Source organism: Pituophis catenifer, unplaced genomic scaffold (genome assembly GCF_029215685.1).
Source record: "Pituophis catenifer annectens isolate HBS135680 unplaced genomic scaffold, rPitCat1.0.hap2 SCAF_4, whole genome shotgun sequence".
NCBI lineage: Eukaryota > Metazoa > Chordata > Lepidosauria > Squamata > Colubridae > Pituophis > Pituophis catenifer.
In genome coordinates, this window is record NW_027256884.1 from 118806960 (window position 1) to 118832186 (window position 25227).

The 25227-nt window shown below is 43.5% G+C and overlaps 1 protein-coding gene across 1 annotated transcript in view; it reads right to left on the reverse strand.

Moving 5' to 3' along the window:
* Window positions 1-9369: 9369 nt before the first annotated feature.
* AMOTL1 (angiomotin like 1) overlaps window positions 9370-25227 on the reverse strand; it is a 38731-nt gene continuing 22873 nt past the window's right edge. The window contains exons 8-12 of the mRNA XM_070943994.1: window positions 17827-18017; window positions 16652-16777; window positions 15139-15365; window positions 11311-11583; window positions 9370-9518 (exon numbers count right to left, since the gene is read on the reverse strand). Of these exons, the coding sequence (XP_070800095.1) occupies window positions 9409-9518; window positions 11311-11583; window positions 15139-15365; window positions 16652-16777; window positions 17827-18017 (927 nt within the window). The 3' untranslated portion in view covers window positions 9370-9408. The remainder of the gene's footprint in view (window positions 9519-11310; window positions 11584-15138; window positions 15366-16651; window positions 16778-17826; window positions 18018-25227) is intronic.

The window sequence follows — 25227 nt, forward strand, 5'->3', positions numbered from 1 at the left end:
CCATCCGAGGACTGATGGATGGTCCAGGCTCTCTATCTCTGACAGCTCCATTCCCTCTTTCCCCTCGGAGCTCTCAGGTTGCCTTGATGCTGGCCCTGACTCCCATGGCGCCGCCCCCTCTGATTCAGCTGGTGGAGGGGCTGGTGGCCAACAGGCCACAGCAATAATGGTGAAGCTAGAACCTCAGAAGAGACCCTCCCTAGTTTCTTCAGTTGTAAAGAAGAAGGTGGGAGCCAGGGCCGGATTTTCCTATAGGCTAACTAGGCTTCAGCCTAGGGCCTCAAGATCAAGAGGGGCCTACATTCAAATTGTTAGCAAAATTAAAATTACACTTTCACTATAGGTGAAAGGGCCTCATAAGTGGAATAGCCTAGGGCCTCTTTTCATCTAAATCCGGCCCTGGTGGGAGCCTTGTACTTTCAGACTTGCAAGAGTCTCTTAATACAGCTTTACACTTAGCTGAACACTTAGCTTACCTTGGCAGGTTTCCTATCTACTCTACCACAGCGACGGGGCCTTTTCCTGATATGCCCTTGCGTGGGAGAAGGGCAGGCAAGAGAGTTTTCACCCACGTTTCTGAACAGAAACGGGGAACCTCTTGGGTTAATGTTATGTTAAAGCCTTGGTGATGGGCCTGCCTTTTAGTCCCGTTCGGAATAGTTTTGCTAGCTAGATGCAGAAAGATTCAGATGTACATTTCTTCCCTGCCCTGATGTAATGGGCTGTGAATCTAGCCTCGAGGAAGAGGAGGAAGAAGCCAAGATAATCCGATAGGAAAAATCTGAACCCAAAGCAGGAATGGAATGTGACAAAGCACAACCTGATTTGGTCCTCCCTAGTTCCCTTCAGGATGAAGGTAGGGAATGGGGAAGACACTCTCTGTATTAATCCTACAATAAAAGTAGTTTTAGCACTCATGACTTTGGTGTTAGCACTAGCACTTATATACCACTTCGTAGTGCTTTATACAGCTTTCCCTAAGTGATTTACAGTCTGGTTCCTCATTTTACCAACTTCGGAAGGATGGAAGTCCGAGTCCACCTTGAGCTGGTCAGGATCGAACTCCAGACTGCAGACAGAGTTTCCCTGCAATACTGCACTCTGACCACTGCGTCACCACGGCTGGTTCAGGTCTCGTCTATCTCAAAGGGCTGATACCGTTTCCTCCCCACACCCAAACAAGGATTTCATCAAGATGTTATTTCAGGTTGTTTTCACGGATTATATTTGTCTCCATGTACAATTCCTCTAAAAATGGAGAGGCAACTAAAAAACTAACTATGGAATCCTGGGTGCCTTCTGAACTTGGTAGCTTGCTTGCAGGTGTTTCCTTACCCGATTAACTCCATGTTCATCATGTCTGCAAGCAAATAACCAGAGTACCAAAAGGACTCCAAAGTTCAACCCTCAGCTTTGTATATTCTCTTCTATTTAAAAACTAACTGGTGCTATAATAACCATAGTTACTCCAAATATAAAAGTGCAAATATCAAATATCAATTTACTTATTCTGTATGGTAACTTACATTCATGTGAGGCACCCAGACGGAACCCAGTGGGACTCTTACTCATTGTCCTTAATGATCACCAGGCTCCCTAATGTTTTATTTTTCAGTTGAAAATTCTTAACTTTGATTTATGTCTCACCTCTCACCTACTTGCCTGCAAGTTCCTCCATAAACCAGCACTGCTGTTAAAATAATTGCAAACATTAAACCAGCCCTAAATAGAAACCTAGCAGGTTACAAAGCATCAGACAAATCATATACAAGTAGTCCTTGACTTACAACAGTTCATTTAACGACCAAAGTTACAACATCACTGAAAAAAAAGCGACTTATGACCATTTTTCACACTTATGACGGTTGCAGCATCCCCATGGTCATGTGATCCAAATTCAGACTATTTGACAACTGACGTTTCACATTTATGACAGTTGCAGTGTCCCGGGGTCATGCAATCCCCCTTTTGCGACGTTTTGATCAGCCAGGTCAATGGGGAAGCCAGGTTCATTTAATGACCATGTGACTAATTTAACAACTAAAGCGATTCACTTAAAAAACCGTGGCAAGAAAGGTTGCAAAATGAGGCAAAACTCCCTTCACAAATGTCTCCCTTAGCAACATAAATTTTGGGCTCAATTGTGGTCATAAATCAAGGGTAACTTATATTATTGGCTAATATGGTTTATCAAAGGTAGAAGATCACCAGGACTTCACAGAGCTGTGACCAGTTTGGGAATCCTGGAAACTATCCAAAAAAGCTAACACTGGCATTTTTATGATAACACCAGGAATCAACGTTAAATCAAAGGCGTCTTTAGCTTTCATGATCCATATCCTGATGACGCAATCTGTTTTATTTTACTGCAATCTATTGGGAGTTGGGATGCCCCTAACCTCATGCAAAAGGGAAATGGTGGCTCAGTAGCTAAGATGCTGAGCTTGTCGATTGAAAGGTTAGCAGTTCAGCGGTTCGAATCCGTAGTGCCGCGTAACGGGGTGAGCTCCCGTTACTTGTCCCAGCTTCTGCCAGCCTAGCAGTTCAAAAGCAGGTAAAAAATGCAAGTAGAAAAATAGGGACCACCTTTGGTGGGAAGTTAACAGGGTTCCGTGCGCCTTTGGAGTTTAGTCATGCCGGCCACATGACCACGGAGACGTCTTCGGACAGCGCTGGCTCTTTGGCTTTGAAACAGAGATGAGCACCGCCCCCTAGAGTCAGGAACGACTAGCACATATGTGCAAGGGAACCTTTACCTTTACCTTTTAACCTTATGCAAGGGGACAAAGTTCAAGGAATTGAGACCATTGTACTAAAATTTACTGCACTATGATGAGTTTTTCCCAAGGAAAAGCTGCATGCATAAATGCGGAGGAAAAAAGAGGGGTTTTGTGATCACATTTAAGAGAAAGAAGGTTAAGAAGTTTGTTTTAAAGCAGGAGTGTCCAACCTTGGCACCTTTAAGTCTTGTAGACCTCAACTCTCAGAATTCCCCAGCCAGCCATGAATTCTGGGAGTTGAAATCCACAAGTCTTAAAATTGCCAAGATTGGACATGGCTTTTTAAACCATGAGAAAAATGAACCTGTCTTGGGAGTGCAGTGCCTCCATTTATCATGGATCTCCCTCTTTGGGAAATTCCAGAAAAAAAGTATTTTTGCAAAACAGTTACTAAAAAAATGCTCCTCCGTCTCTGTTGGGAATGGAGGCCTCCACTTTCTCATGGCCATTTGGCTCTGGATAGTAAATCCCAGAGACAGCTTCCATCTCAGACTTCTGTTATCACAAAGAGAGTGAAACGGACATTCCTTCAAAACTGCAGAAGAGGGCTTCCCCTTGAGAGTTTCTCACATATTTTGTTAAACAGAAGAAACAGATGTGGCAGGCTATGAAACTCCAATTAAAAAATCTCCAGTGCTCAAGAATAACATTCAAAGCCCTGTTTTGATGAAAGAAAAATGTATATAAGTATCTTTGTTGCCGCGTGGAAACCGCTTCTGAACTTTGGGTTTGAGGTGGGAAAAAAAATGAAAGTACGATTTTCGGATTTTACCGATTAGATTGATACATGTTTATAGAAATGGCTAGTTTATATTACTATAGAAAAACAATAAAAAGGTGGTTTGATGTTAATGCTTTATTTTATTGCAACAGAGGGACTCGGAAGTCAACACTTTTTTTTCTTTCTTTTTCCCAGCCCTTCCTCACCTTGACGAAGTCTCATTCGTCATCTTTGGCTTGAAGCCGAAAATACCAGCCTGAAGATGATGAATGAGACTTTGTCGAAACGTCGCCAAGACACTTCCAATTTTACGCGGGAGAAAACCCGAATAACCAAGGACCTATATATATATATATATATGTCTTCTTAAGTTTTCGCGGGTGTGTGTATGCAAAAAATTAAAATCTTGGGTGTTTTCCCGCGTCATGTTAAATAAATTAAAATGTTTAAAATTCTGGTTTTTTGCTGGGATTTTAACCAGAATTTTAAATATTTTAACTTATTTAACATGACGCGGGAAAACACCCAAGATTTTAATTTTTTGCATATATATATATTGACACACACAAACATACTTACAGAGAGAATGTGTGTCTATATATACATGTATATACATACATCATATATATGCATATATCTGTGTCTGTGTGTGTATACATACATAGATACATATATCATCTATATATGTATAGATGATAGATAGATAGATAGATAGATAGATAGATAGATAGATAGATAGATAGATAGATAGATAGATAGATAGATAGATATACATTGGTTCTGGAGAAGACTCCTGCAAGTCCCTTGGACTGCAAGGCCATTAAACCGGTCCCTCCTAGAGGAGATCAACCCTGACTGCTCTTTAGAAGGCCAGTTCCTGAAGATGAAACTCAAATATTTTGGCCACTTAATGAGAAGGAAGGACTCACTGGAGAAAACCCTAATGCTGGGAAAGATTGAGGGCAAAAGAAGAAGGGGACGGCAGAGAACGAGGTGGCTGGATGGAGTCACTGAAGCAGTCGGCGTGAGCTTAAATGGACTCCAGAGGATGGTAGAGGACAGGAAGGGCTGGAGGAACATTGTCCATGGGATCACGATGGGTCGGACATGACTTCGCAACTAACAACAAAAACAACGATCTTATTGTATAACCTAATAAAATGTATTTAAAAAAAAGAATAACATTCAAAGCCCATAAGTATCTCCTCTGCCATCTCTGATTTTATATATGTATAGAGGTAGTCCTTGACTTATGACCATTCATTTGGTGATAGTTTGAAGTTACAGTGGCACTGAAAAAAGTGGTTTACGACTGTTTTTCACATGGCTGTTGCAGCATGCCCATTCAGCTGCTTGGCAACTGGCCTGTACTTATGACTGTTGCAGTGTCCTGAGGTCAGGTGATCACCTATTGCAACCTTCTGATAAGCAAAGTCAATGGGGAAGCCAGATTCATTTAGCCACCAGGTTACTAACTTATCAATTGCAGTGAGTCACTTAACAACCAAGGCAAGGAAGGTCTTAAAATAGGGCAAAACTCAATTAACAAGTGTCTCATTTAGCAATGGAAATGTGGGGCTCAATTGTAGTCATAAGTCAAAGATAACCTGTATACATATGTACACCAGCAACCATATACATGAACTAGGTTCAACTTTGCAAACTATTCTTCGTCTCACGTTGACGTGAAGAGTCCTTGATGGTCTGAGTGAATCCTTTTACTAGTTACCGTATTTTTCGGAGTATAAGATGCACTTTCCCACCCTAAAAAAAAGGTGAAAATTTGGGTGCATCTTATACACTAAATGTAGCCCTGCCCACCCGCTAGCCCCCCGGAAAATGGGGCACGCGGAGGCGGCAATAGGCTATGGCAATCCCTGCAGCCTGAAACATGATCTTCAGGAGGCTGAGTCAACCAACAATTAGCTGTTTGTGCAATCAGCTGTTTGTGCTAATCAGGCTGTGCTGAAGCTGAAATTGAAACGGGCTGTTTGCTGCAAGGAGGCAAATTGCTGGGAGGCAGATTTTTTTTCTTATGCTAATCAGGCTGTGATGAAAATGAAACTGAAACAGGCTGTTTACTGTTTGCTGCAAGGAGGGAAATTGCTGGGAGGCAGAGGCAGATTTTTTTTTTCTTGTTTTCCTCCCCAAAAAAGGTAGGTGCGTCTTATAGTCCGGAGTGTCTTATACTCCGAAAAACATGGTATACGTTGTGAGCAAGGAGATGGTTGATTAACAAAGTAACCCCTTGATCTGTGCCCACCCACAAACTCAAGGTTTATCCTAAACTTGGATAATTTATGATTGGGTAGTCAGTGGTTCAGCAAGTTGTGGGAATTCTTCTATTGTCATAAAATGTGCTCTAGAGTGGACCGTTAAAGTCCACTTCAAGCTGAGCACATTGTATCAACACAACAATTATGATACGCTAACCAAGATTTAGGGTTTAGCGTTCTTTGGAACAGGATGCTTTCCACAAGCACTAATTTGCCAATCTTTGAGTTATGTCGTAGGGTGTCCAAAGGATGACGTAGTAGTTTGCATCAAAGAAATGATTCGAAAACCGCAGTTGTATACATTTATTATATACAATATTAAGGCACAAATTTAAGCAGCCGAGAACAGGAGAAAATTCTTTGGCTGGCCAGTCACCCATATTTGTTATGGAAAATGAGACGCTATGTATATATACAAACACATTCAAGCTGTACAATGCTCTGCAGTAACCAATCTGCACAACAGAAACACAACGGGGGAAAAATTGACATTATCTTACAATCCGTTTGCCTGGAATATAACTACATAATGCTATATAAATGTCAGGCAGAATAACACCAGAGCAGCACAGCGATCAGGTATTGAGCAAGCTAGAAAACATTGGTTTACAAGTATAGCAGCCACTCTACAAATGCAATACTATAGATAAATTATGCTCTAAATACAGGACTCTCCAAGCTTGGGCAACTTTAAGGCTGGAGGACTTCAACTCCCAGAATTCCCCAGCCAGCTCTGCTTTGCTGACTGGGGAATTCTGGGCATTGAAGTCCGCCAGGCTTAAAGTTGCCAAGGTTGGAGACCCCTGTTCTATTAGGATGGACTGGAATGGGGGTGAACTTCCATCAGCTTGAGGATCACACCAGATTGGTTAAGGGAAAAAGCGACAGGGATATTAAGAGGTTTGCAACTTGCCTAGAAAATCTAGCCGACCTTTTCTCCCCCCCACCCCCCACCCAATGCAAAAAAAAAAAAAAAGACTGCTAGGTTTTGGCCCTGCCCTACCTTGCTTAGGAACCCTCATATTTTGGCATCTAAAAATCTATAGTCATATTATTATTATTATTTTGCATGCAGTCAGATTAACAAGATTTTAATGTCCTGATTTCTTTTGGCTTAGGAAAGCCGCCTGCAGTTTGCACCCACAAAAGAAATGGTAACAATTCGCCCTTTGTTTGCAAGCGGAATCTTGGATGTAAAATGTCCTGTCGGGAAGTTATAAATAGAAGGCCTGGTCTTTAATGAAATGTGGCAAGGTATGTACATCTAAGTGTACGTACATATAAATAAATAAAGAAGCAGCACTGAGCAAGCGACACTACGTAGAATCCTGGTGTACATCTTCGTCGTATAGTCCGTGGAGAGAAATTTGAGTAAGACCACAGACAGTCAGAATTCGAGGCCTGCTATTTATGTTAGGATAAAACCTAACTGGGCCTCAATACAGTGCTGCATTTTGGGCTTTTTGCCACAGAGAACAAGGGCCTCCCTGTCCTGGATTTAAAACATGTCTGTAACAAGAGGCAATAAGACTGTCCCTCTGGTCCATAGAGGAAGGGAAAGAAGAAAAAAAGATTTGCGTGACCTTGCTATCTACAGATACTCTGGGAAGTAGCGTCTACTACAGAGGTGTCAAACACAAGGCCCGGGGGCCAGATTCGGCCCATGGGGTGCTTAGATCTGACCCGTGGAGTCACCCTGGAAACAGTGAAGGACCAGCCCATGGTGCCCCCGCCAACGAAAACGGAGCTCGGGAGGACCATTTGCGGCCTCCCGAGCTCCTGTTTTCACTGGCAGAGGGTTGCAGGAGGCCGTCCCACCAAAAACGGAGCTGGCAGAGTACTCAGGCCACCACAGGTGCCCCTAAAATGAGTAACATCAAGCTGACCACGCCCCCCTAGCCATACACCCCAGTCCCCCCCCCCCCGAGGTCAAACACAATCCTGATGCGGCCCTTGAGGAAATCGAGTTTGACACACCTGATCTACTACTATAAGCCTTGGGAGACATTTTTTTTCCACCTAACATCTGACGAAGAGGCAAATTCATGAGTCAGAGCAAAACCAGAACACGACTACATGGACTAAGGACTCTTACCGAGGTACACAGGCATACTTTTCTTCAGAAAGAGTACAACGTAACCGGCACTACACTACACTACACTACAAGAGGAGAATACAAAAAACAGCTGCACATTTGGCCCCATCTGGAAGGGACCACCGTGTTAACTACTTCCTACATTATATTAGGACTCTTTCAACATTCTGGCTTACAGCAGAGACTCAAAGATACCTTATTTAGCACCAGGTCATAAATAGATCTACTGGCAAGTCAGCAAAGCTGATCCTAAGATGCACTATCTTCGGGAGTGGAATTCAGCCGGTTCGGACAAACCAGTAGTTCCAGCGATCAGCTGAGAGCGAATCGGTTCGTTCCGACGATCAGCTGGGCCCGCCTGCCCGTCCCTGTGCTATACCGACCTATATTCCCTTTGTTTGAAGCCCAGCTGATAGGCGTGGCAGAGCGGATTGCCATGCCTCAGCTGTTTTACTCACTGGGGCTGCAGTAGAAGGTAAGTTTTAGAGCTGTTTTCAAATACACTGTGCGTGCACATAGCACATGTTTGGCGCATGTGCACTCAGCGAACCGATTGTTACACCGGTTGAATCCCACCACTGGCTATCTTCACACATGATTGTTCGGATGCATGACCTGTGGACGGGGACCGGTCTCCATCAGGAATTTTGCTATGAATCCAGGGAAGTAATCTCATTCGATGCTTCTGGGATTATTAACTTTAGGGCTAAAATGAGCTGGGCTCTGGCACAGCCAGAATAAATTAAATTTGAAAGAGCTGGAGATCTTTCGGTTGATTTTGTTCACCGATTGCTTAGTTTCATAATGCAGATGATTTTGCGGAATAAGGTCACAGCAAGTCATGGCTCTCATGCATTAAGCACCTGGGTTGTCAACTCATTCTCCTTTGTTGTCAACGGCATTCAGGGACTTCAGTAGACCGAGACAGCTAAAGAGATCATGGAAAGAATTTAGGATTAACCTGTCTAAACTTTGTTCTACCAGAGATCTACGTCGGTGGGTTTGACATACAGTAGAAGCAAACCCAGATGGTAGAGGGATCAAAAAAAGAAAAAGCAGGAAGAAGATAGCAGCTAAAAGAACGATATTTGGAAGTCCTGCTCCCTCCCCCAAGAATTGCAAATACAATTCAAAAGAATTCCATGTGGGCAACATACCACCCAATGATATTACTGGTTAGGTGGTTGGAGAACAGTTCCTGGCACATCAAACACATCCTCCATAGAAACGTCCTCTGATTCCTGTAACGTCTTGCCTTTCCCCACCCCACAAATCCACAGCAAGGAACTGTACATATCAGACCTCCCAAATGTCCTATCTCCAACATTCTGAGTCCTCTGCTCTCCTCAACACTCAGATTCGCCTGGCGTTTTCTTCTAGGTTCGAACTTTCTTGGTCCAACTTTGTGGTGTCCTCCAGAGTTTTTAATTCAAGCACAGCAATGAAAACAACACCCACCCGCCCACCCACCCCACCCTCTCTCTCTCTCCAGGGTGAAGAGGTGCTTTCCCCCAAAGCAGCAAAAGCTCCATGCCTTCAAATAAGGACTTCCATCATATCTGGATCTGGAAATTCAGGCTTGTGAAGCAGATGGCTAACTCGGCTTCTGCTGCTGTCCAGGAGCTTCGCACAGCTGGAAGAGTTTTCTAGGAGGGAAAAATGTAGAGAATGGGTCAGTGGTGGGATTCAAATAATTTAACAACCGGTTCTCTTCCCTAATGACCAGCTGGGTAGGCGTGGCTCGGTGGTCATGTGACTGTGTGGGCGTGGCCAACTCAACATCACTCAGGTCAATGGGCGCTTCACCTTAGCTGTTACAATGTAATAAGGGTTAACTGGAGAGCAGTTTCTGTAAGCAGGGCAATAAAGATTAGGCTAGAAATAACACCAGAATGTTTCCTTCCTGCCTTCCTTACAGGATTAGGCCCTGTAAAGTGGAAAAAACCAAAATAAGATTTCTTCCAACAACCGGTTCTCCGAATAGGTGTGAACTGGCTGAATCCCACCACTGGAAGCCAATCTACACAAGTGGGACACGTCTCTCACACACAGTTCACATGACGTTCTTTCCAGGCTGCCACTGCATTGGGTAATTATTTTTGCGACCTCCTTTTAAGACCATACCTTCAGGCAATGGCGATCCTAGCTGTTACTAAACAAAACGTGCCTTAAACTTGCAGGATTTGTAAAGCTCTTGGTACAAGTGGCTTCCGTTTCAACAATGTGCAAAGGAATAGAAAAAAAACGTTCCTAGAAGTGCCACAGGGAAGCAAGTGAAAGCACAGAGTTCCCTTTAACTCATAAATCCAGTAAGAGATTAATCATTCTAAAAATAAAAGCTGAGAGTTTTCCAGGAGGAAAATCATCAATGGATAGAAAATAGATAATTTCTGAATCTGTACACCTTTCAATAAGTTTGCATTTTGTTCACTTGCTGAAAATATTTATAAGCAACTTTTCAGTTTATCTACAGCTGAATTTTACTTCACAGGTAGTCCTCAACGTATGGCCGGTCGCTTAGCAACCTTTCAAATTTACAACAGGATACAAACACCCCAAAGATATTACGACCCAGTTTTGAAGTTCCAACAGCTAGTATCCAACTCGGAACATGTTTGTATTTTCAGTGCTCGGCAATCAGCCTGCATTTATGGCTGTTTGCAATGTCCTGCAGTCACATGACCGCAATTAGGGCATGTTGTGATGGACCGGCCAGTACGCTCTCATAGAGAGGGACTCCTCCGGGTGCCGTCAGCCAAACAGTGTCAACTGGCGGCCCCTAGGGGGAGAGCCTTCTCTGTGGGGGCACCTACTATCTGGAATGAGCTCCCCCCGGAGATACGGAGGATCCCGGATCTGCGCACCTTCCGCCACGCTGTGAAGACCTTTTTATTCCATCAGGCGGGCTTGGCCTAATCTCTTCCCTTTTTTAAATATGTAAATTTTAATCTGTTTTTAAATTATTGGGGTGTTTTAATCTGTCTGGGCCAAAATGATTTAATTTGATTTTATCTGGTTTTAAATTTTTTGTATCTATGTATTTTATTGTTGGTTGTTGGTTGTTCACCGCCCTGAGTCCTTCGGGAGTAGGGCAGTATACAAATCAAATAAACTAAACTAAACTAAACTAAACTACTATCAGTTTCTGGCAAAAAAAATGGCTATTGCGAACAATAGGTTCACTTACGGATGGTGGATTTGCTTAATCTCCATGGTAATTTGCTAATGAAAATTGTCATAAAATCAGATCGGCGGTTTAGTGATAAAACACGAAATGATTGACATGACTTACAACTGTAATTAAAGTTACAGATTGAAGACTACCTGCATTTTGCTTTTTCCTGGAAGCAGATTTTTGAAACTCTGAATTCTACAAATCGCAAGTTTACAGATCCTGCCAGTCATGTTCTTGGGATCAAGGCAATTGGAACTACTCACCCGGTTTCTCCCCAGCATTTTTGCCTGCGATGTGCCTCAGGGCTGGACTGCTGCCAGAACAGTGACTCAGTTTCCCTCTACCCGGAAAAGAAGCTGCAGTGGGCCAGAAAAGCTCCGTGCCTTTGTCTGTCTGAGTGCTGTTGTCTTTGCTGCCCATTTTAGCATGGCAGATGGTGACTGGCCATGAAGACATTGTAGAGGACAAAGGAGGAGTTGGAAGGGTCAACGAAGGGATGGGTGACTGTTCAGAGGTGTCTTTCCCTAACAGCAAACCTTCAAGAAAACAACAACAAGGACACCAAGATATTTTTCATTATATTTCTGCCATGGCTTCCTCCAAGAGCACACAGGTTAAAGTTTGCAATGTCTGATGCAAAGAAGCTACATTCTGTACAGAATGGTCACAACAAGCACACAACACTCTGAGCTAAAGTTCCTGGGGGGTCTTGAATATTGTAATAAGCAATATTACAAACAAGAGTGACTACAGAACCCAAGAAACTTAACTGTCGAAACCTGGATTCCCAGCTTGCCTCTACTGTCACAAACTTGAATTTGAATTGGGAATTTAGTTGGCTTCCCAATCTTGGCTTTTTACTGGAGGGGTAAACCAGGATAGAAATATATTGTTAAGTTTCCTATAGATGACACTTTGCTGGTTATTTTAACTAGCACCCATTGAAAAAAGAACAAAATGGGAGTTAAATGTCTATGGAGGTTCTTAGTCATCCAGGTCATGGTTCTCCCAAAAGTGCTTTTTCAAGAGGCGACTGGACTTTCTGGTTTTTCTTTGAAGACGTTTTGCTTCTCATCCAAGAAGCTTCTTTAGCATTTTGGTTATTAAGTTATAGAGTATTATAAAATACAAAATACAAAAGTAAATAGAAGAGCAGTGAGGGGGGAGGGGAAAGGGGGAAGTGAAGCTGTGCTTCGGGGGCGTGGCAGTGCCAAAAACTACTGTGTGCATGTGTGCTGGCCAGCTGATTGTCGGGTGCGCATGAGTGCCAGAACCCAGAAGCTCGGCTTTTCCAGAGCACGGCCCCGACGAGCGCGGATGTGATGTTTCCGTGTGACGAGTGCCGAAAAGGTTCGCCATCACTGTTCTATTGAATGATAAAGAAGTTTTGCTTGATTTGAACTAAACAAGTTATATGGACCTAGCCACTGCAGTTGACAAAAGACAATGCAGAAAACTGGTATATAAGAGTTGGTTTGGCCTCTGTAACGGATGCCTCCGTACAATATATTAGCCTCTGTATCTCTCTACTCTGTAATGACTCGCTTCTATGAATATTGCTTCTGTGTTCCTGATATTGTATGCTGAATTCTGCTGTTTGGTATTGTACTGTATATAAAGATGTTTCTTATATAATTTGAATCCTGCTGAATTGTCTGATTGTGTGTGCTGCAACAAACTCTGACAAGATCTTTATAGAAATGACCTGTTCATGCTATTATGGAAAAGCAAAAAGCTGTGATTTGATGTTAATGCCTTATTTTACTGTAACAGAGAGAGTCGGAAGTCCAAGAAGCTTCTTCAGCTCTCAGAGCTGAAGAAGCTTCTTGGATGAGAAGTGAAACGTCTTCAAAACAAAAAAACAAAAAATACCCAGAAAGTCCAGTTGCCTCTTGAAAAAAATGCATCTTTGGGACAAAATGGGAGTTATTTCACAGCACCAACCTGCAAACTTGATCATTACTAATAGTCCTAATTCTCAATGTTTTTAATCTGTTTTATGCAAATTCCTATAAACAACACTAAACAAATACAATAAGTAGCATAGAGGTTGCCCATCATCCATTACTGTCTTTGTTAAAATATGTTTCTCACCACCAATCCCAGTTAAATATGCTGAGGTTTCTGAAACTTGCTGGCTCCTTCTAAAAGGAATTGCTGGGAAGGAGCCAGATTGTCTTTTCCGACCACATTATACTCATGGCAGTGATGCAAACTGGCTGAAATGATGTGACAGGGCTGAAGGTTCACAAACATTTTGGCTGCTCTGGGAACAAAGCTAGCAGAATGCTTCCAGCAGCAATTTATGAAGAAGGGAGAACTGCAAAAGTAAGTAAAATCCTTGGGAAATCTTAGCTTTGTAACGAGAGCTGAAAAGAAGTTCCAAAGAATTGATTCCAGGGGTGGGCTGCTGGGGGTTCGCAGGGGTTCAGGAGAACCTCTAGCTAAGATTCTGTGCAATTTGGAGAACCCCCAAATCCCAGACTGGCCCCACCCATCCCACCCCACCCCTCCAACGCCGCCTGTTTTGGATGCAGATAAGTGCAGGGCGTGCACAGAGGCTCAGGGAGGGCAAAAAACGGGCCTACCGGAAGTTCGGGAAGGCCAGAAATGGACCTGTTTCTGGCCGCCAGAGGGCCTCTGGAGCCTGGGGAGGCCGTTTTCATCCTTCCAGAGGCTCAAGGAAAGCCTCCAGAGCCCAGGGAGGGCAAAAATGCCTCCCCCCCTGCTGTGGTGCAGGAGGCCGACTAGGCCACGCCCACCCACCAACCGGGCAGAGAACCCCTTGCTAAAATTTTTGAAGCCCATCCCTAGTTAGTTCAGAAATAAACAGACCTAAGGCTTAAAGAAATGTGCAGACAACAGAGTCCAAAAGCTAAATAAAATTTGAACCATGTGCTTTGTAGGCTGTGTTATCATCTTAGCACGTTGTGTGAAAAAGGCTATTTTATTAAACCATAGTAAGATGTGGTAGAGCCCCCAAACAGAGCTTCAGAAAAAAAGCCCCCAAACAGAGCTTCAGAGGCTTTTTTTCTGAAGCTCAGTTTCGGAGGCTTTTGGAGGCAGGAAAAAAAGTTTTTTCTGAAACAGAGTTTGAAAAGTTTCAGAGGCAGAAAAAAAAGCAAGGCACACAGCTCACAACCAAGGAACTTGTTGCTAAAATTCACCTCTGGGAACAGCTGATTGGGGGTATTCTGGGAGGCTGATCCACCTGCCAATCAGCTTTTTTCTTATTTTCCTCCCCAAAAACTAAGGTGCGTCTTATACTCTGGTGCATCTTATACTCCGAAAAATACGGTAGTTTACCAAATTTCTTAAAAGTAATGCTTCATAAAACTGCCGCCTAAATAAATTAAGAGACATTTTCATCAAAAACATAAAAACAAAATTGGGAAGAACAGCAAGCCATCCCAAATAAGCATGGAGCTACATTATATGGGTGAAGCACAACCTTTATCTTCCTTTAAGACAGTGTTTTAAGACAGTCCTAAGCTCAACCCCTTTAAAATGTATGGACTTCAACTCCCAGAACACTCCAGCCAGCAAATCTGACTGGCGAATTCTGGGAGTTGAAGTCCACACATCTTAAAGTTGATGAGGTTGAGATGGAGAACATCAGTAGGTCTTTTGCCAGGTTCCAAGTTTACGCACCAAGTATGAGATCACACGTTCTATTGAATGATAAAGAAGTTTTGCTTGATTTGAACTGAACAAGTTATATGGACCTAGCCACTGCAGTTGGCAAAAGACAATGCAGCGTTTAGCATATTGTCTGAACCAGGGGTGAAATCTACTTACTTTCCCTACCAATTCGGAAGTGCACGGACCCTCTGTGCATGCACAAACCCTTCTGCGCATGCAGAGGGTAAAAAACAGGTTACTTCCTGGTTAAAACCAGGAAGTAATGACGACCGGGCAGGTGGGTGGAGCCTCGTGCTGCTGTCGCTACCGGTTCTCCAAACCACCCGCCGCGATTGCTACCAATTTGGCTGAACCGGTCTGAACCAGTAGTATTTTACCCCGGTCTGAACAAAACTGGCCCATTCAACAATTGTCGCTTCATATCACATGTGAACTGAAGTGAAGCTCACCAATACTTTCTTTCCAAGACTTCTCTTCTTTCTTCTCCTCAACGCCCTGAGTGTGGTTAAGGGAGGTCTGACGGGAGTGTGTTCCTGTAGCCGCGGCTATCGATGGCACTGACTGAGCGGGCCGCAAACTTGCAGAATCTCCTTTGCTGGTATCTTTCCTGGATCGCTGCTGAAGGACCTTGATCATGGCATCTTTCTCGATGATTTTTGCATACAGATTCTTTATTCTAGCAATAGTAATAATTTTATTACACTGGTAAATGTGGAGGTAATAATATTATTGAAGTATAGAGCCTTGATAGTACAGTGGTTTAAAGCACCCTGTTATTAACACAGCTGCCTGCAATTACTGCAGGTTCAAATCTTACCAGGCTCAAGGTGGACTCAGCCTTCCATCCTTTCTAAGGTAGATTAAATGAGGACCCAGTTTGTGGGGGCAATAAGCTGACTTTGTATAAATATACAAAAGTATGAAGGCTATTGCTTAACGCATTGTAAGCCGCCCTGAGTCTCCGGAGAAGGGCGGCATATAAATCAAATTAAAAAAAAAATAAAAAAATAAAAAATAAAAAAGTAAGACTTAAAAGAGGTCACTTGGCCCCAGCTAGAGAGGGGTAGGTACGGTATTTGGACCAAAACACCTTCCTCAGTCAATGTTCACATGTTGCATCCTTCTGATCCCAGTTAGGGTTTCCTTTAATCCTTAATTGATAACTTAACATTAATACAAGAAAAGCCTGGAGGGGAGATCTTTGCTTGGTGCCCCCCACAAATGCAAGAGATGATGCTTAGGATCTCCCAGGTAGAGACCGTTCATTAAGTATAGTAATCAGGGGAGGGCTGCTGGGGGTTCTCAGGGGTTCGGGAGAACCTCTAGCTAAGATTCTGTGCAGTTCAGAGAACCCCCAAATTCCACTCCTGGCTGGCCCCACCCATCCCGTTCGCCCCACCTAGGAGTCCCCACGTGGCCCATTTTGGATGCAGATAAGTGCAGGGCATGCGCGGAGGCTCAGGGAGGGTGAAAAACGGGCATACCAGAAGTTCGGGGAGGGTGAAAAACAGGTCTGTTTCCAGCCTCCAGAGCCTGGGGAGGCAGTTTTCGCCCTCCCTGAGGCTCGAACAGTCTCCGGAGCCTGGGGAGGGTAAAAATGCCCCCCCACCATGGTGCAGGAGGCCAACTAGGCCACGCCCACCATGGCCACACCCACCCAGCAACCGGACAGAGAACCCCTTGCTAAAATTTTTGAAGCCCACCCCTGACGGTAAGCCCTGCCCACCAATAACCACAAGAGGATATTTAGTCAAAGTATAGACAGGACCCCTTTCTAACATCCTTGGCAACCAACCGGTTTCCTAACACGAATGCAGCACGTTCAGGATCTGGTTCCCAAGTGGTTTAGGGCCTTATATGCCAAAAAAGCTGAACATTCTTATTATTAAGCACAGCACGGAGCCTGAGCACTGGGTCTCTTCATTCAAATCCCATGGCAGCTTTTTCACAGCTGTTCCTTACGTGTATTCCATGTCCTGACACTTCTGGCTGTTTTGCATCTTCTCCTGTTCTTCCTGCCATATGCGGACTTCCAGGGAACTCTCACTGTAGCTGCCACTGCGGGAGTGGTTGGTGGCCAAAGTATCTCTGGCAATAGAAAAAAAAAAAAAACCCAAAAGCTTTCAACTGACCCGTTCAAAATACAAGAACCTTCCTTTCATCGATCCAATGATCTGCTTCTCTACTTGGGAAGTTTCTAGGTACAACAGTTTTCTTGTCTCTCGCAACAGAATGTCTTCCACACTTCTTCTGTGTGGTTCTTTTGCCAAAGAGACCATGGGCCACATCTAGCTGCCTCTGGATGCTCAGTGGGTGCTTATTCATTAAAAGTTAGGACTTCCTCTGCCATTGGCATCCTGGGGTGGCAACACAATGCCCAGGTGTGTCATGACATCTTAATGGCTTCCACCTACTACCAAGAGTAGAAGGAGGGAAGGAGAAAGGGGAGGGAAGGGGAGAAGGGAAGGAAGGTAGGGAAGAAGGAAGGGGAGAGAAGGGAGGGGGAGGGAAGGGGAGAGGGGAAGGAAGGAAGGGAAGAAAGAAGGAGAAAGGGGAGGGGAGGGGGAGGAAAGGAGAGGAGACAGAAGGAAGGAAGGGAAGAAGGAAGGAGAAAGGGGAGGGGAGGGGGAGGAAAGGGGAGAGGAGACAGAAGGAAGGAAGGGAAGAAGGAAGGAGAAAGGGGAGGGAGGGGAGGGGGAGGGGAAGGAAAGAAGGAGAAAGGGGAGGGGGGAGGGGATAGGAGAAGGAAGGAAGGGAGGAAGGAGAAAGGATAGGGGGGAGGAGAGCAGAGAAGAGAGGGGAAGGAAGGAAGGAGAAAGGGTAGGGGGAAGGGTAGGAGAGAGGAGACGGACGGACGGACAGACGGACAGACGGAAGGAAGGAAGGAAGGAAGGAAGGAAGGAAGGAAGGGAGGAAGGAAGGAAGGAAGGGAGGGGATATATGCATTTACAAAACCTCTATAATCACATGAAATAACTAAATCTCTCAATGTCTCACAAGAGGTCTATGGTGAGCTTTAAAAAGACCTCAAAACCTCACAAGCTTCACCCAACATCCATGGAAGACTGAAAAACCTAATTCAACCCTCTCTATAAATGTGGTTAAATAAATAAATGAATGAAATCAACACATCCTACTTTTCTGTGGCAGCCGTGGCTGCAGCGTTCATGGCAAAGTGCCGGATGGTGCTCTCTTCGAGGTACTTCTGCTCCCACTTGGTCATGTCGGCTTCTAAAGCCAGGATCCTCTCGTCCTTCTCCCGCACTAACTCCATTAAGGCTGGGACGTTGTACTCAGGCACAGGGGCTGCTTGGTAATTCCCTTGTTTCTGAAATAAAGGAAGATGCTCTGAAACCATTTTACAGTATAAACTTAACAGGCAAGTAATTTGACGGACCGTCTCTTGCTGGTCACACCCACCTGACCCATTAGAGAGGGCGGGGAGGCAAGGAATGTTGCGGGTTCCGTCCCCTAAGGAGATACATCAGGCGGGACCCAGAAGAAGGGCCTTCTCTGTGGTGGCTCCTTCTCTCTGGAACGTCATCCTTCCAGAAATTAGACTGGCCCCCACTTTGACACTCTTTTAGAAGGCCCTGAAGACGTGGTTCTGCCAGTGGGCCTGGAGAACCCAGAGGGGGATGTGTTGTCACCAATAACATGTCTTTTTTTTAAATGTTTACATTCAGCCATAATCAATATGCACCAGGAGGGTCAACACAATCAGAAAATTAAAAGATATGCAAGATGCAACATTCAGATGTTCACAATGACCTTTCCTCCCCCAAAGAATGCCCCTCAGAAGATTTCATTACACTTCTGGCACACATATAGTAGATATTTTTTCACTCAGTATACTTCACTGAATTATAATGGCAGTTTTCCAGCCAATTATACCAGGAAAAGAAAGCAGAGTTACATATAACCTGAAAAACAGCCTGCGGGGAAGTATTTCTGGTTTTTGGAACGAAGCCCGCCAAAGTACATAAATAGTAGTTCAACAGCAGTCTCAATATTGGCTTCCTACAGGGAAAGGTTTCCATTATTACACAGTCTTTCCAGATCTCAACATATTAATAGCCTTTGACAGAATATGGCAAACTCTACATCCTCAGCACGGCTGACCTTGAACCTGAACCAACCAAGTGATGAAGACAAAAGATTGTCATAAGACCTGGAGCCTGTTGGGTCTGGAGGAAGAGAAACAGACTGAAGCTCCATTCTAATGAGACATGGACCATCTACAGTAGTGGCCAAAATTGTGGAAACCTTTTGGGAAAAGTGTATTTTCTAAAACGAGCTAATAACACCACTTTTTTTTGGAGTAGTACCATAAAATTATATATCAATGGAAAGATAATTTAATCAAGAATGTAATGCAATCACTTTTAGGAAGGATTTGCTATTAGAATAGCAGTTACAGAATAAAGAAGAAAAGGGAAACACGTAGAAAAAATGAGATATACAAAAATTATCACCATAGAAAAAATGAGATATACAAAAATTATCACCATGTCAGTGAATACTAAGTTGGGTAACCTTTAGCATGAATTACAGCCTTACAACGTCTTCCCATGGAGTGAACCAAGCCTTTTAGTTCTGCAACTGTTATTGTTGTGACCCAGGCCCAAGTAAGTAGTAGGAAAATCAGTCAGTGAAAAAACAAACTTTATTCGAACAGCTGAGAATTACTTCATTCCCAGCGTTGTTCAACTAAATTAAAGCAAATTCCTCCCAACACAAATTCCTCAGTCCTATCGCAAACCTTGTTCCAATTAGGCAAACTGCCAAAGGCCTTTCTTGGCAAATGTTCAGAAGTCACAGATACAAAAATAAATACAAGACATAGACGAAGGAGAAGACAAAGCTACCAACGTTGTTTTCCGGCAAAGCCCAAACACCATTGTTGGTCTGTTTTAAGTCTTATGGGAGGGGCCAATCATCTCTTGGCCCTACTCCTGAGTTATCCTCTTTGCTTGAGCTGCTCTTGCGTCTGGCAGCTCTTCTCATGTGTGCATTAGGAACAGACTCCTCCTGTTCCCCTATCAGTCTCTTGAGGCTCTGGAGTCCGCACCTCACTCCCTGATGGCCCTGGTCCCATCTCTGCCTTTGACGCAGAGCCCTCATCCGGGCCTTCCCCAGCCTCCAGGACTGGCCCATGTTCTTCCTCAGCCTCATCGCTGTCCGACTCCGCTGCCAGCTCCGCAGGCTGCTGGTGGACCACAACAGTTATAATGTGAAACCAAGATGGAATGATTGCTTCTATTAACTGGGTTTTATTGCTGGGTCGCTTCTGACTAACAAGTTTCTTTAGTCGGCGCCATAGATTTTCAATTGGGTTAAGGTCTGGGCTATTCCCAGGCCATTCCAGCAGTGGAATATGATTATTTTGAAACTCCCCCCCCAAAAAAGTGGTGTTATTAGCCATCAAACCTCAAAAATACACTTTTCCCAAAAGGTTTCCCCAATTTTGTCCACTACTGTAGTTCCAGGGATCTACCAATGAGTGGATGGAAAGATGCTTCCCAACACAGAATTAGGGTACAAGCTATTTTTTCCCCTGGAATTTAGAATCAAGTAACAGCTGGGACTAGGAAGATTTTTACACAGATTTGTCTGATGCCCTAACTGTGCCTTGAGTTTGACGCCCCTGCTTTACTAACTTGATAAAACATTGATTATTTGATTATTTGATTGATTGATTGATTGATTGATTGACTGAAAGTGATCTACACAGAACTGCTCTTGAAGATCACTCTGAAGTTATAACTGGTGCAGAATGCAGCAACGCAAGTGGTTATGGGCATGCCTGGCATCTAATACTGTTCCTACGTAAGCTTACCTAGTTATTATAAGCCTACGTTAGTTTACCTAGTTATTATAAGCTTCTGGGTACAAGTCAAGGTGCTGATGTCATCTACAGTATAAGGCCTAGGTAGTTATGAGTCCATCTATGTCCCATATTAGCTGTCTGCCAAGAAAGTTCTAGCAAGGTTGGCATGCTTCAGGTGCCTTAATTAAACAATGTCACCTTCCTGTCAACCCAGGAAGTCAGTGTTGCTGATCTTGTCTCTGGAACAGCCCTGGTCTTGGAGGCCTTCAAGAAAGCACTGAAAATCTGTCTTATTCCACAAGCACCAGATTCAAATGTTTGGAATATACACCGGGTTGAATGTAAGGAAACTGTGCTGGGTTTTTTTTCCCCCTTCTGAAATGGAATTTTGCTCTAACTGTATGCTCTTATGCAGAGAATATAGAGATGTGTAGCAATGGGCAGTTGTAAAAGTTGTAATAATGAATATATTTGACCTCTGGCCCTCATCCCTTATCCCAGAGCTATAATTGCACTCAACAATGAACTAAAGGGCCACCATCAGTGAGCTGTTGGACAGCATTACTTGGTCTGTTGTGTGGATGTTTGGGTGGTTTAGGGGTGGGGAATTTGTGGTGGGTGGGGGTGTGTTTGGGGATTGTTATGTGTGTTGGACTTGGTCTTTGGATGTTAAGTGAATTTCGTTGTATGGGCATACTGTGTATACACGTACAATGACAATAAAGTTATAATTATTATTATCCAACCAAAAGTAGCTGTGACCAGCAGTGTCATCTGCTCTGAAGAATGTCCCATTGAATTCAATAGCATATCACAGAATCATAGAGCTGGAAGAAGCCATTTTGGCCAATGCTTCCAATTTTCAATCAATGCAGAAATATGAATTAAAGCACTCCTGGCAGATGACTGCCTAGTCACTGGTTACATCCAGCAAAAGAGAAACCCAATTTTTCTAAACAATTGATTTTATAGCTCTGTAAAGAAGATGGTTGTTATTATTTACTCCATAGTAAGCATACGTAGTCTCCTCTATCACTTAGTGGCAATAAAGTCATATTTAGTCCTGACTCAGTTTCATGAAAATCCATATTATTGATGCAATTTTTTTTACAATGGATAATTCATCTTGGAAGTCATTCCTCACCTTATGTTGCATACTAAAATGTCCCTTTGTCTACAAACTTTTTACCAATTAAGTTTAACAATGTTTACCAATTAACAATGCAGCCTCATGCAATTGAAGCAGGAACCTATTGAAGTTCTGGGAAAGTTCATGGAACACTTCTAGACATGGAGAAAAATCAAGCAACTAATGCATTACTAGGTACATTTCACATGATATAATAACTATTACGAAACAGTTTTCAAAGTTGAAATAGAAACACCTTTCCATGCCTCGCCTTTAAAAAGTTATGAGCAATCATATTTGTATTCAACTTATGCTAGACAAAAGGCAAAAGGCATTTAAAATATATCAGATGTGATAATGGTGCTGAAGTCAAACTGTAGTTTGAATGTTCTTTCAGCTTTATCCATTTGGGTTTTGCTGATAGGACAAGTCAGATTAACTGCCCAGAATCCCTGGGAATCAGGCAGCATATAAATTATTATCAAGGCAAACCAGGGGTGAAATCCAGCAGGTTCTGACAGGTTCTGGAGAACTGGTAGCAGAAATTTTGAGCAGTTCGGAGAATCGGCAAATACCACCTCTGGCTGGCCCCTGAGTGGGGTGGGAATGGAGATTTTGCAGTATCCTTCCCCTGCCACGCCCACCAAGCCACGCCCACAGAACCAGTAGTAAAAAAAATTGGATTTCACCACTGAGGCAAACCAATCCTGGTCATTTTCAGAGAAAGAACAGATTACATTCAAGTGGAACATCAAGCAATGGAATCCAACCACAAACTCAGAAACAAGGTATGTGCACTGCAGTCTGCCCTCTCTCATCTCTTTGTTTCTAGAAAACCAAGGTGCAATCCAGCAAATGACATTTACAACATGTTTTATTAGTCAGGATCCCTAATTTATCTTTGTTAGCTGGCAGTTATATATAATCTGCTAGCTTCAGAAATACAAACCACCACCAGCCTCCCTTAGCAATAGCACTTAGATTTATATACCACTTCATAGAACTTTACAGCACTTTCTGGGTGCTTTACAATGTCAGCATATTGCCCCCCCAACAATCTGGTCCTCATTTTACTGACCTCGGAAGTATGGAAGGCTGAGTCAACTTAAAGCCCATTAGGATCAAACTCTGGGCTGTGGGTAGAGTTAGCCTGTAATGCTGCACTGCACCACTAAGGCTTATCTAAGTATGTGGCAGCTGGGAAGAGGACTGGAGAATGCACAAAATAGTAGCTTACGCCACTGATAACAGCAAACCATGGTTGTTTTCAGGCACCTCGTTCCCCAACTCATTAATATCAATGTAAATATATCTTCAGGTAATGGTTATCCAGAATTCTTTACCTTGATACACAAAAGCAACTGATCTAACTTACAATTTTCCAAGCTATGGTAATATTTCACTAGCATCTCACACCTTCTCATAAGGATCGATCTTTACATAAAAACATCCCTAGACATTCTAATTTGGCAAACGACAAAGTTCCTAAAAAGTAATTCTCAGAAAGCCAATTAATTCAACCAAAAGCTCTTCGCTCGTGCCAAGGAATTGGCTGGATTCTGTTAAATTATCTCATATTATGCTAAACTCAGAAGACAGTTTTCTGGCCTGCAGATTAACAGAAGCCAACAAAAACAGGGAGAACCCATGATTTTTAACAAATAATTTAGAATTCTAGCTCTAAATCAACAGGCTATATATGGACAATTCTAACACTGGTGGTCTAAAGAACAACAACTTAAACAATGAGAATTATTTGCTCCTCAAATGTTGTACTTCTAGAAATGTTATCTAGAAGAGTAAACTGGTACAACCTTAAATGTTTGCCAAAAGTGTTGAATGCAGGGGTGAAATCCAACGGGTTCTGACAGGATCTGGAGAACCGGTAGCGGAAAATTTGAGTAGTTTGGAGAACTGGCAAATACCACCTTTGGCTGGCCCCAGAGTGGGGTGGGAATGGAGATTTTGCAATATCCTTCCCCCAGGAGTGGGGTGGAAATGAAGATTTTGCAATATCCTTCCCCCAGGAGTGGGGTGGGAATGGGGATTTTGCAGTATCCTTCCCCTGCCACGCCCACCAAGCCACACCACGTCCACCAAGCCACGCGCACAGAACCGGTAGTAAAAAAAATTGAATTCCACCACTGGTTGAATGCCTGAACCGACTGCAGCAATTTCAAAGTGCAAGTGACCCTTATGAGTTGTCCAAATGTCCCCTGGAGCTTAAGAGCCTGAGTGGCGTAGGAGGCTAATGCCTCCTACTAAGGCAGCATTTAACATCCAGCTGCCTGCAATTACTGCGAGTTCAATTCTCACCAGGCTCAAGGTCGACTCAGCCTTCCATCCTTTCTAAGGTGGATAAATTGAGGACCCAGTTTGTGGGGGCAATAAGCTGACTTTGTATAAAATATACAAAAGTATGAAGGCTATTGCTTAACACATTGTAAGCCGCCCTGAGTCTCCGGAGAAAGGCGGCATATAAATAAATAAATAAATAAATAGTGGTTTCAACTCTGTTTTGTACATTCAAAGATCTCAATGAGCTTGGTGGAGCTAGCTATGCAGAGTTCCTGGGTTTTTTTTTCATATTTTTTTATTATTAAAAAAAAATTAACATACATAACATACATGAATCATAATATACACAATACAAACAATCAACGAGTGCTCCCCCACCCCTCAGGATCATTCCTACTTCCAAAATCTTAAAGCTTCTTCTAGTGGTGGTATCCCCCTTCCTCCAGAAAACACATATATTAGGAACTGTTTCCAGATTCCACATGGCCCCCATCCTTTGGCCTGTGCCTCGCGGCAGTTACCTCCTTGCAAGCAAACAGCAAGAAAAAACAGCTCCTTTCAGCTTCAGCACAGCCTAATTAGCACAAGTTGATTGGATAGGCCTCCCGACTCTCAGCTGATTTGCTCTCAGCTGTTTTGCACAGGCTCTGCTGCTTGCTGCAAAGAGGTAGATTGCTGGAGCAGATTTTTTTTTCCTTGTGCTAATCAAGCTATGCTGAAAACAAAAATGAAAGTAAAACAGGCTGTTTGCTGTTTGCTGCAATGAGGCAAAATTGCTCAGAGGCAGAGGGAGATTTCTTTTTCTTCTTTTCCTCACCAAAAAAGGTAGGTGCGTCTTATACTCAGAAAACTTACCTTCTGCGTTGCTGCTGGGACATAACACAGCTGAGGCGTGGCAATCCGCTATGCCATGCGAATCAGCTGAGAAGATATAGGTGAGTAAAGCGCAGGAGCGGGTGGGCGGGCCCAGCTGATCGTTGGAGCTACCGGTTCACCCGAACCGGTCCGAACTGGTAGAATTCGGACCCCTGCTCTCCACCCTGCTAAGTCCCAAATCCTTGGGGCCTACTCCCTCCATTACACCACAGTCAGTTAAGTAGACTTTGTAAAAAAATTTACCTTCAGGAAGCCAAAGCAGCCAATCCTTTAACAGAGGCTGCATGGTGCCGTCCCAGAAGCGAGTACCATTTTGGAAGCAGACGCGATTCTTTCAATCTGAAAATTGTGTCCGCTCCCAAAATGGCACCCACTTCCAGGAGAGCACAAGATGGCCGCCCTATA